Source organism: Alligator sinensis, unplaced genomic scaffold (assembly GCF_000455745.1).
Source record: "Alligator sinensis unplaced genomic scaffold, ASM45574v1 scaffold271_1, whole genome shotgun sequence".
Lineage (NCBI taxonomy): Eukaryota > Metazoa > Chordata > Crocodylia > Alligatoridae > Alligator > Alligator sinensis.
The window spans coordinates 489,723-502,850 of record NW_005842633.1 but is presented as its reverse complement, the minus strand read 5'-3'; the positions used below and the strand labels follow the sequence as shown (position 1 = coordinate 502,850).

General features: G+C 39.4%; 1 protein-coding gene across 4 annotated transcripts in view; it reads left to right on the top strand.

Annotated features, from left to right (window-relative positions):
- CDH10 (cadherin 10) overlaps positions 1-13,128 on the top strand; it is a 164,573-nt gene that overhangs the window by 124,438 nt on the left and 27,007 nt on the right. For all 4 annotated transcript variants that reach the window (XM_014524585.2, XM_014524584.2, XM_006033441.3 and 1 more), the window contains 2 exons: positions 4,610-4,746; positions 8,009-8,130. In XM_014524585.2, coding sequence (XP_014380071.1) covers positions 4,610-4,746; positions 8,009-8,130 — 259 coding nt within the window. The remainder of the gene's footprint in view (positions 1-4,609; positions 4,747-8,008; positions 8,131-13,128) is intronic.

Here is a 13,128-nt window from a genome sequence, read left to right as displayed (position 1 = left end):
AAAAAAAAAAAAAAAAAGCCCTGCACTCACCAGCTCTGGCAACAGTGATCAGGGCCTCTTAGGGCTTGTGACAGAGCCCCTCCATGCATGGCAGTGGGGAGCAGTGGAGATTGCCCCTCTCTGCTTGGCACCCACACAGCAACTGCCAGATGGTACGGGTGCAGCGCGGCTCGGCAGGAGACTGATCACTGTCTGGGAGCTGGGGTGGCTCCAATTGTCAACTGGAGCCTGACACTGCTCAGCCTCAGTGGCCCCAGCTCTCAGACAGTGCAAAGCACCCTGCTTTGTCACACTGCACCCTTATGATGCAACACCTGCCGTGAGGGTACCAGGTGCGAGGGCAGTCCCCACTACCCCCACTGCCCCTTGCTGTATGGGGGGGAGGGAGGGCTCTGTCATGAGCACTCAGAGACCCCAATCATTGTTTCTGCAGCTGGTGAGTATGCAGCTTTTTTTTTTTTTTAAGTGCTGGAACTAGGTTGGGGCCAGGCGGGGGATGGGACTGGGCAGGGAAGCCATGGGGGCTTCTCCTGCAGCTCCCCCCACCTGGGGAGAGGCAGGGATAGCCAGAGGATCTGCCCAGCTGTGTCTTCCTCTCCCTGGCCAATCCAAATCACTGCATTTCTCTGAGGTGTCATGGCAAGGCAAGCAGTTAATCCAGAGCAACCAAGATCAAGCAGACGAGTCCAAGGCACCAATATCCAACAATGCTTTTGCTGGGGTTTTATAGCCTTTCAATTTTATAGCCTTCTTGTGGTTCCTATTGGTCCTCCCAGGCCACTTGGTCCCCCCCATTTAGAACATCATGAGAGGACTAAGGTTGAGCTGGGACTAATGGTTGGTCAGTTGCTTGGTGGGACCACAACCTTGGCTTCTGCCTATAGATGCAAAAGATCTGGGTGTCACACCTAAGTAGTGGTGTTTTTAAAACTCTAATCTAAAATTGGAACAAAGTTGGTTTATTTATGTGGTTCTTCATACAAGTTGAACAGTGAAATGGCTTTGACAGAAAAAGCCACTTTCCTAATCATGTTCTATTATTTATCTGGCATGACAGCCTGGAAATGATCGCACACCATTAATCGCTGCCTGTTGGCATTTCATCCACTTGAGTTATGAAAGGCAATTCAGAAGAGACAAAAAGGTGAATTTTTGGCAGTAGTGTAAACAAGTTTAAAGGATTCAGTAAAAAGAATTAATGAACCTTAATTTAGTCAGTTTATAGACAGGGCTCCTGGCACGTGGAGTATGTATCCATGTAAGTGTGTATATTAAATATGTTACAGATTATAGTTGCAATAATGTGTATAATCTGTAACATATTTAACACATGCTTACATGGATACATACTCCATGTATATATCTATATAATATTTAACTGTTTTACTGTTGTTTCCTTTTTCTCTGTTGGAAAGAAACCACAGCTAACTGGTCTGGATCAAGTAGAGCACTCTAATCTGTATATCCTGGCCCTAAAAGCTTTAATAGCAGCCTTACCCATGCAATTAAAGGATTCAGGGTTTTCCACTGAGCATTAGAAGATTTTGCATTTTTATGATGCCATCCTCAGCTAGTTACAGAATAGCTGGTCTTGAAAGAGGCAACAGATAGCCACAATTTCTTTCTTCATTAAGACCGGTAGTTTCTTTTTGTTTTCAGGTTAGCTTGGGCAGTGCTTTTATGATGTTCTCTTTAAAGAAGAAATAAATGTTGGAGTGCCCTACTTTTAAAATAAATGGTCCCTTTTATTTAGTTTTAATAATAGATACTAGCTTAGGCCCAAACTTTATACATAGGATCTCATTCTCCCCTGAGCTTTGAGGGTTCTGAAATCAGGACTAGCTTTACATTTCATGTTGGGATCCTACTTCTGTAATGGCTTGAAGCTAAGCCAGGGTCCAAATACCTCCAATATTTGGTTTGGCTTCAAAATCCAAAACTGAATCAGAGTTTTGTAACCTAGGCCTTATTTGTTGCTATTATATTTAATGATTTTTTTCATTATTATCTATGTTTATTAAAATAGATGTAGAAAGAATTATTCTGGGATTATTTTTAAACTCAAGCATTGACTGCTTCCTGTGGCATTAAAAAAAAAAAAAAAAGATTTTCAGAAAATTCAGGCTATCATCTGGATTTTAGAGAATCAACAGCAACATCTTCAGGCCTTTGATAGCATTATGACAATGTAGAAAATTAATGGCTACATAGCATATACATAACCAAAAATTTTGAGCTTGTAAAGAAAACAGGATGGAATATTTATATGGACCTATATGTAAAACCCATCTTTATTGGGAAGGTAGATCTTTGATGTTAGAAGTAGCTCAAACAGTGGCCTCTTAAAGACCTATTGGTTTAATTATTGTCAAAGGGTGATAATGTGTTGCCTTTTGTTTCTCTTAGGGTGAAGTTACATGTTACACTTAGATCATACTAAGGTTACTTAAAATGCAAATGTATGCACATTAAATCTCATTAACTTGTGCTAAGTGCCCTCTGAGAGTCTCAGGTGAGGGTAAACTCTGGGCCTTGCTACCTAGCTCATGTTAGGATAACTTTAGTCTTCTCTATGGAAATTAAATGAGCAATTTGCAATCCTCCAGCATCCTAGCCCCTCATTCCAACCCAGAGCAGGGATAGAGTCATGGTGTCCTGGCTCCTAGTCACACCCATGCTCACCAGCCCACCAATGGCAAGTCAGAGCAGTGCAGGCAAGAAACGACAATAGCCCTTAATGTGTAACTGCTCACAGCCCGTTCCAACTTTTACACTGCTTAACATTGCACATATTTAGTGTGCCTGAAATGTAATGTGTAACTTCACCCCAGATGTGGGTGCTTTTTCCCCCATGTTAAAGCAAATGACATATTGGTGTTATTTAACACAGACACACTGCTGTTGAATATCTCCAAGATAATATTAAATAGAATATATCCAAAACAGGTCAGCCTCAGGGATTTTTGTTTAATTTTAAGGATTGAATTCTGTTAATTACTTCAGAAAATTCACAGATTTGTCATGACAGATTTGAAATAAATATTTTGTGTAGTTACAAAAACTTAATTTAAAATGTGTTTATCATGTTTTGAAGAGGAGGGTAGAAGAAGAGGAGGAAACATCACCAATATCAGAATAGGAAAGGTCAGAGGAAAGGAAATAATATGGTTCAGTATTTCCTGCTTGATTCAAATGAAAAATACTAGAATTCCAAGGATAGAATTTTGTGCAATTTCTATTCTTCATCTATATTCCCTCATATGCAGTATGTTCCTTCACTTCGCATCACATCTGCAAACTATTAAAAGTACTGAATCAAATTTCCAGAAGATCATAGCATGGGCAACTGGTGCCTCCTGGTACTGAGGGGGCACCAGCGGCTGATTACCCACCGGGGTTGGGGTGTCTCACAGTGGCTGATCACTGACCAGGTTGGGTGGGGGGCCCAGCAGCCGATTGCCACCACCACCAGAAGTGCCGGCAGCAAACTCAGAAGTGCCACTGGTGCATCTCTTAACACCCCCACAATCTCAGGGGTGTGCCAACCATTTCCCCCCACTCCCTGGCTGGAGAGGGCCAATCTCAGAGAGAGCACATGCGCCCCCCCGTGCTCCCTCTATGCATCACCTAGTGTTGTCCTAGTTGTGTCCCAACAAGTACAAAACTAGACCAACTTAAATGCTTTTGGAAATCCTGTTTTTCACCCATATGAACAGCCCATTCCTTAATTTACACGAGAACCGTTTTGACTTCAATATCAGTTTTGGATGCCTGAAAAGTTCAAGATTGTGTCCTTCCTATGTGTGTGCCCTTAATCAGGAGAACAATATTATTGATAGTGATCTGTATGCTTATGAGAGAGTGACATCTTCTCCAAGTCAATGAAAAGTCTGCCTCTCTAAATGTTTCAAGGCAAAGTTTCTATGGTACTGTATTAGGTCCCTTGATATCAATACATTCATAACATTAAACTGCATGCAAATCAATGTAGATGAACATTTTGTAAACATATTCAGAAATGACTTGCCAGTATGTTACCAATATTCCTTAAACAGGAAGGGGGAGGGGGGATAGTTAATTACCACTTTATTTTATGTTCTTCCTCCATTACATGTCTGATTTTTTTATGCACTATTATTATTTAATTCAGCTGTAAAGCACTTGTGAAAGGGCGTGCCAGTTGCATGGTAAAGTGATTGATTAAATGCATAGTACTATAAAAAACTTAAACTTGTGGAAACTAAGGACCTGGTCCTATCCCATCTATTAGGCACTTTAGTGGATCTTGTTCCATGCTGCTGAAGCCTCTGAAAAATAGGTAACATAAAGGTGAATGGATTCTCCTTTTGCTAGACACTTTGTATGGTATATTCTTAGGCCTAAAATGATAGCATGCTACAAAAGCAAGTGTATTCGCATTTTTTAGGGACTTGAGCAGTGTGGAATAGGATCACACTTAAACACCTAGTAAGTGGAATAGAATTTGCTACTAGGCATTTATCTTGATCAATGTATAGAATCTGAGTTATACAGATATGCTGCATGATATATTTGCTGCTTTTCATTTTCTGTTACATACATAACAGCTTTTCTTCCATATCATGTTTAGGTTTTCTTTGGATCGTCACACTGACCTTGACAGGGTATTTAATATACACTCTGGAAATGGATCCATCTACACTTCCAAACCACTCGACCGTGAGATATCACAGTGGCACAATCTTAGTGTTATAGCAGCTGAGATGAGTAAGTCAATTCGTGTGTGATTTTTCTTTTGTTGTAACTATTAAAAACAAAAAAAGACAGTGAGGAGACAGCTGTTTACCTTTTTCTATGAGCTCCTCAGCTCCCAGATAAGAGGAGGGCAATGGAGTCTCAGTTATGGCCTGAGACCAGGTTTAAAGGGCTAGACAGCTGACATCTGCCTTCCCCAAACAAGTGAAAATGAGTGAGGAAAGAATGCCCTGTAGTATACAAGTTTATTGCTAGATAGCTCCCAGATGAGTTAAGTTTATACAGCTATGGCCTAATCAAACCACATTCTCACATCTTGTCCTCCTGTTCATTTGAGACAATAGCAACTAGTGTTAGAGCAGCTGAGATCAGTAAATCAGTGTGTTGCGGTGTGTGTGTGTGTATGAGAGAGAGAGGGGAGAGAGAGCAAGAGCAAGAAAGGGTAAGAGAGATAAAGTTTTCTTTCTTAATTTTCCTCATTAAAAAAATTGTTTTAGTACTTCAGTTAGATCCTCTAGCTCTTAGAATCAATATATCTTACAAATACATAGCCCGAGTGGTTTGCACATCTCTTGATTTAGATCTTCTTTTTTACATTTATTTTGACTTTACACATAATCAGAATAAACTTGGGGTTCCGTTTAACCCGGTATAGTAAAGGTAACTCCAATCCCATTAACACACAAGATCTGAGGTGACAAAATTGTGAGGTTTTTCAAATCAATATATGAGACGCATCCATTTGAAAATTTACTGTTTTTAGGTAACTTCTGTATCAGTGGAAGTAGCAGTCATTGCTGATAATAAACTCATGGTGGTATAATGCTTCAGTACTATTCATTGTGCTATCTTTGCTCTTTCATGGTATTTATATACTATGGGAATTCAAGGTTCCTCTATGCTTAAACGAAGCTATTAAGCTCATTTCCCTGTCAGGATATTTTGAGAGAATTTAACTTCTAAACCTAGGTCTAGTAATTAGGACTCTTTAAAGAGGTATGCTAATTTTTTGAAAAGTTCAGGTCTTTTAAGTGCAATCAGTCTGCATAGTAACTGCTTGAAATTTGTACCTGCCAAACCCAGCCCAATCACTATCCATTTATAACAGATTAATGTACTTCTCTGCAGACAGGAGAGAATGTTTGGATACTTAGTACATTGTTTTCCATGGACTTCCAGATTTTTGCTCTAAATGTGACATTTTAAAGCAATTCTTTATGTCAGTAGATATCCTACTAACATTATTCTGTCAAGTTCTGCAGTCAGTAGTGTAGGGCTGTGCAACTGGTGGTCTGCAAGATGTATGTGGCTCCCAAAGCATTAACTTGAAGCCCATGGATTCCTGATTTGGACAGTGCTCCCTCCCCGCCATCGCCCCATCCCACTCTGCTACCAGACTCTGGTCTCTCCCTCCCTTCTCTGGCTTCTGTTGCCAAACCCCACCCCTGGTAGCCTAGTTGAGGAAGTCTGTAGTTAGATGGCTTGGGGACCCAAGGGCCTTGTGGCAGCACCATGTGGGGCACCAGCCTGGTACAGCAGGCAGACACCCATTGCATGATTCAGTGGGAGGGCGGTCACTGAAATAGTATAGCAGCAGACACTTGTATTATATGTAGGGATGACCACAGTGCATTGCAGCATGCAGCCTGAGGAACATGCCACCCTGAAGCTCCCAGCCACTCAGAAATTGGATGGCCCTGGTATAATGATTGCTTCAATATACTATGGTAAATCAAATGGTAACTCCAGTTAAATCAGGAATTTGAGATCATATTCATTGTTACTTATTTCATGAACAATTTGAATGGTAATCAGAGTTATTAAATATACGGAGTTCACCTTTTTGTAGCTACAGCTGATATTATTATTGAAGGGAGGACCAGCAAGAAATGCATGTTGGATATACAGATAAAAGTTATTTTTGTACAAGCCTAAGCAAAACAGCACACCTGTGATATCAAAGAAAGGAAAGAAATATAAAAAAAATGACCATCAGTCATATTACTCATGGTCCTTTCAGGGAAAAGGGGTAAAGCAGATGACACCTTTCTGATGCTCATATCTTCCCCAGTGGTACAGTGGGAACATCACTTATAAGGTGTTATACTAATATCCTTTTCATGTTATATCTATATATATAGTTTCCTTAAAATACCTTTACATATCCATAATGCATGACAGTAGCTACTTTTTTAAAAGCATTTTCAGCTTTTATTGAACACTGTAAGAGTAAATGAGTATTGGATTTTCCTCCCAAGCACAATACATTGGTTTGGGTTGTTATTATGCTAGATAGGAGACAAGTGTTGGGAACAGGAAAATGTACTGATACTTCAGTTGTCCTGCACACCTGAGCACCTCAAGAATAAAAAATATTTACTCAAGGGCTGCAAGTTATAGGAATATGACCACTGATTTCAAGCAAAGAAGATACAAGCTATTTATTCTGTTGTAAAACATTTATATATACACATTTTATTTCTTACAGGAAGATGTCTACACATGCATTTAAGTATGATTACATTTAATGCTCATTAAGCTAATGTGCATTAAGTGATTTTTGGCAGGTGTCTGCACATGCAGGGACTTGGAAGTAATGTTAATACAAATTCCTGAAGCCCTGCCATGTGCTCCTAGTGGCTGAGCAGACCCAGCGCTAAAGTCCAATATGGCACCTAGGGTTGGTGCTCTGCTCATCTCTACATACTTATTCTACTGGTATTAGGGGTCATATTTCTGCTCTGACTTATACCAATATGCTCATTAGATTTTCTCATGATTTAAACCAAGAATATGAGAGGAAAATGGGAACCTTGAGAGTTTCCTACAGATTTGCATATATCGTAAACTAGTTAACCCTTGTTCAGTATAAAACAAATTTAATTATATCTTTTATGTGTGGTTTGACTTTTAAAAAAGAAAAAAAAACTCCCAGCAGAACAATACTCTTGAGCATATCAATAATAACAATTATAGTCAGGTAATAAAATGAATAAAGGTATTTTCTTATATATTTATTGATTTTCAGGAACAAAAAATAGTTTTTGTTTTCACACAAACAGCTGAATTGCTCACTAGATACTAAAAAATTAATTTGTTTCTGGCCCTGAGTGCCAGCTTGACTCAAACCTCTGATAGGCTGAGTCCAATAAAGCCATGCCATGGTTGAGTATCTAGTTTTAAATGCCCAGCTTTGGTTGCATTTGAAGAAGACAGTGTTTGAATGAGATGAAAAAATCACTTGTTCTTGTTTTCATGCTTTTCCTTTTGTCAGACAATCTTAAAGATACTACTCGTGTCCCTGTTTATGTTAGAATTTTGGATGTTAATGACAACGCCCCCCAGTTTGCTGTATTCTATGATACGTTTGTATGTGAAAATGCAAGAGCTGGACAGGTAAGTTGTCTGTAAATCCTTAAAGCAATTTGGTTTTACTCTAAAACAGAGTTCTTGATCATTGTTAAAAATATATGGTTCAGTGAGATTTTTTCTTGAACACTTCATGAGATATAAAATTAAAACAATATATTGGCAGTGAATGAAGCTTTAGACCTGCTTAACAGTAGTTTACAACTGTATCACAATGGAATTTACCAAATGAGTTTTCTTTAGTTCTTCAGAAAGGACTTTCAGAAAGAGCTCTGTACATTCTCCTTTCAGAGCTTTTGCTTTAGTAGCTGTTTTGTTGTTGCATCAGATGCCGTACTGTATAGGTCTGAAAGATATGCTCTAATTGGTTTCAATGCTATCTTCACAGAAGAATGTAACATGTTATAAATAATAATTGGTAATCAAATTCGATTTTTTTTTAAAGACATCTTTGTCACAGAGCTTGACTGCCATTTGAATTCATATTTATGGCATTTATAACATCAATACCACACTTATTTTTTTTATGCAAATGACATTTCTCTTTCAAACACTTTCTGTGGGAGAATCAAAAACATAAAAGATGTCAATTTTGAATTGGTAGCATATTGTTTTGTTTGGCCTTTTACAGGATCCAGAAAACTATACTTTATCTAAAATGAAATGACTGCTGCTCACTATCTAGTTTCTAGGATGCAGCTATCAATTAGGATTGTTCAGTTTCCCTATTACTGAAAAGGGCATGTTTTGCAGTACATTAAGCCAAAAATAAAAGGCCTGTAACGAGGCTGCAGTATATATAGTATATAGTGATATATGAGTATCGCAGAATTGTTAAAGAGAGTGCAGGGGAAGAGCTCAGGTTTATCAGAGAATAGGTTGAGTACTATAAGCTGGTTATTTAGTTTGCTATATTAGTATCATTTTCTGAATTCCTTCATTATATTGTCCTTTGTTATCGGTTTTTTTTATTGGGTTTATATGTATACATTCAGGACCAGATCTTACTTTACTTAAAGGGCATCTGAGTGAAATTGTGCACCAAAGTGTGCTTCTATTCTACCCTGTTAAATCCCTGAAAATTCATGAATGACTACTTTTGTAACATACCCCATTCTACCCTTGTGAATGAGCCACAAAATGGCAGCAAGGAGTATAACCCACCTACCTTTTATATTCACAGATTTTCAGGCCTTTGAGTAGGATGCAATAGGGTCACAGTTAGGTGCCTAAGTCCAGTTATGCATCTAACAGGTGGAATAAAATCTGGCCCTCAGGAGTATTTATTATGAGGCAGGCAACTTACATGCTTTATAACTAGCTTGGGCCATTTTTTCCATCTGGTTTTTGGAGTTTTTTAAACTTTAAATTAAATGCATTTCTCTTTTTAAAAATGCATCTATTTTAAATTAAATTTGAATTTATGGCAGCTTATATATATTTAATTTAACATTCATAGATTATAATGGCAATATTGAGCAGACCACACATGCCAAAGTTTCTAATGGAAATCATTGACTAACCACCTGGAACTGTAAGTTTATTGACAAGATAAACCAGCTTTTGACAGCAGTAGCCTATTCTGCAGATGAAGAGAGAATGTTTTCTTCATTTCAGTTTATTCAACTAATTCAGTTCACTGACTAGTCCATTCAAAGATAAGAAACAGATGGAGAGCTGCAAAAGAAGAAAGCTCATTTTCTTTTTTCCAATCCCTAAATTAAAATAAAATAAAATAAAATAAATGGAGGTGGGGGGGAGAGAAACAGTCAACTTAAAATCCTCAAAGTTTTGGTAACCAGAAATAATTGGTTCAATTTACTAACTAAACTACAGGAAATACTTCCATTTTTAATGGAGCAGTTACTTCTAATTGGAAAATCCTTTGGAAACTACCTTCCCCTCCACTCCTACCACCATCACCACACTGGGGTATCCAGCACATTTAAGGTTAATCTTATTTAATTGTGTATAATCATTTAATTCAGGGCCCAGCAGCCTTTTGCCAGCATTGGAGGCCAGTGCAAGCTGGAGCTTATGACCCAGCTGTTGCCAAAGAATGGAAGTCTCTGCCCCTCCAACCCCTCAGCTGCTAGATTTCTGGCCCCTCTTCAGCAAGAGTATGCTCAGGCACTACAGAAAAGCAGGCTCTGTGGTGGAAGGGAGCGCTGCAGAGCAGATGGGCATCACTATGCAGCTCCATAACACCAATTTCTGTGTCAGATCAGACCTCTGGAGGCAGGATCAGATCTTTTTGTGAGCCAGATACAGACTAAAGGCTGTAGGTTGCCAACCCCTGATCTATTTTTTTTTTAAAGTAAAGAACCTTATAATTTACCGTTTCCTAACTAAATAACCTAATAAAAATTAAAAATATAAATAAAAGTATGCTAAACTATACATTTGTTTCAATAAATAAGTAGAGATATAGGAGAGAACTCTAATTTACTTTATTTGCCTAAATGATACAGATGACACCACATAGTTGTGATTTGGGCACTTGTGCTTGGCTTAGGATTCAAGTCTAGGGACTCTTATACACATTCAAGAAGGCTACTCCAACATGCTATAATTATAATTATTGGAACCAACCCAATTAATTAAGTCTGCTGGAGCTTGGTAATTACTGCATACCAGCTGATTCCATCATCATGTGTATCAGCATCCCCATGCTGAAAAATGGTGCTGGGGCACTTTAATCTAAAGCTTGTTTGATGAACTTTAGTTCAAAGCACCTCATTGCCATTTTTCAGTGCAGGAATGATGATACACATGATCCTCAAGATGCTGATACACATGATGCTCAAGATACAAATGACCCGCCTCCCCCATGCCTTCTGAAGCACATCTATAAATGCCCTAGGTGTGCAATGTCTACATTGAACATGCTCAGCAGGATTTCACTCTGGCCATGCAGGTAGATAGTATCATATACTTGCAAAGCCAGGCAAGTCCCAAAATTGTAGCCTTGTATAAAGTCTTGATGGCAGATAAGGATAACCTTTCTATAGTTCAGCCCAATAGTTTAGTGTCTAGGGTACTTGCCCAAGAAACGTAAGGTGTAGGTGGTAGGTCTCTCTTGCCCAAAGGAGGTTGAACCAGCACAGAACTACAACTGTCAGGCCACAGGTTAGGCATGATCTAAATGCATCTCCAGTGCTCCTTTCGAAGCTGGCCCACCTTATCTTTCATTTCATATTCTTTGGATATGAAAGGTTCTGTTCCAGAGCACTAGCCATTTCACTAAACTACACACTCTCTGGTTTACTCTTCCAGCTAGCTTCTTGTTACTCACTCTCATGGCTGCTCAGAGGGTGAGCTGAAAGAGGAAAACCGCAGGGAACACTGTAGTAGGAAGAAGGAGCTAGAGGTTCAAAACACCTTTGTGTAAGAGAAGGCCTGGAACAGAGGTTCTCTTTATGCTCAAGCACCCCTCAAACAATGCCAGCTCTTAGCTTTCACTTTCTTTTTACTATGGAAAAATAATATAGCAATTCTTCTATTGCAAAAAAATACTTGGAAAATTAAAACAGGTCAGAATGTTTTTGACACTGTGGATTCCTAGCTGATATATCTGGGTGCAAACTGATGTAACTCTTAAACTAGTTTAAATGTGGTTTAAACGACAAGCATCCAGACACACACGGCAATTTTAAACAACTTAAACTTCCTGAACCATTTCAAAACTATACTTGGATAATTAGGTATTATTTTGACCTGGTTCTCTATGAACCAGTTCTATATTATGTGTGGGCACCAACTTTTCCATGACTAGTATCTGACTGGTCCTCCAGGCATCCCGCACTGTATTGCTCTTCACCCCCTACCCCACCCGTAATGTGGCAACTGGCTGATCTGTTATGCAGTCAGAACACCGCTGCCTCAAACTCTATTGCCTACACTTGCCATCAGTGTTCCTGGCTAGGGGCTCTGCGGGCAGTTTTCTGCTGCTTTTAAATGGCAGATCAATTTATTTCTGTTGGTACCAATTAGTGCAGGTTTTGTGGATCCAAGGTTTACTTTGGCTAGGTTGAAGCTTGGAGGATGGGAGGGGCAGGGGAAGGAGCATGTCTGAGGCTTGGCGGCTCTACAGGGCTACCTAAGGACTCCACTGCCACTCATGGAAGGAAATTGACTATTTCTTTATTAGCAGCAGAGAGTTGCTTTAAAAGCCACAAAAGTTCTGGGAGCTCAAGAGCCTCCATCTCCCAGGAATCCCCATCACACACACACACACACACACACACACACACACACACACACACACACACACACAGAGGCACTCCCAGTCAAGGTACCACCAACACAGATTTCAGTAAAGTACAGGAATGGTTCTTTATTAAATGCAATGCTAGTGAGAAGGGGAAAAAGAAAATTGCATTTGGGCTGAGTACTTATTATCACCCCCTAGACCAGGGGCGGGCAATTATTTCAGGTGGAGGGCTGCTTACTAAGTTTTGACAAGCCATTGAGGGCCACATGACAGGCAGTCAGGGGCAAATAAACATTAATTTTCTAAATTTTTTAGGGGCTCTGCAGGCCGGATAGAATGGCCTGGTGGGCCACATCTGGCCTAGGGGCCGCATTTTGCCCACCCCTGCCCTAGACAGTGGTGCAATGCTTGCAAAAAGTAATTGTTCTATTTAGAAACCTCAGCAGTATATATGCAGACACTGCTCATCCTGGGCTAGTATGAACCAGTTTCCAATAGGTTATGTCCTTTAATGGTTCAAGTAATATAGCTGCCCTTGCCCTCTGGGTATAATTTGTGAATTGTGCTCAGGTATTTTTACACTTTACAATGCTAATATTGTGCCACATCCAATAGAACCTTTATAAGGATCTTGTAGCACACCAGGGTGCCACAGCACTGTGGTCAGCAGCCATCATCCTAGAACCTGGATTTCTGTCTGCTCTAGTGAGTGATCTATGGTGCTAAAACATGGTGTTAGCATTTCTTGCACCCTATCGTTTTTTTCTCTCCTGGTTCTTAATTTATTGTAGAATGTTTTTATTTTCAAAGAT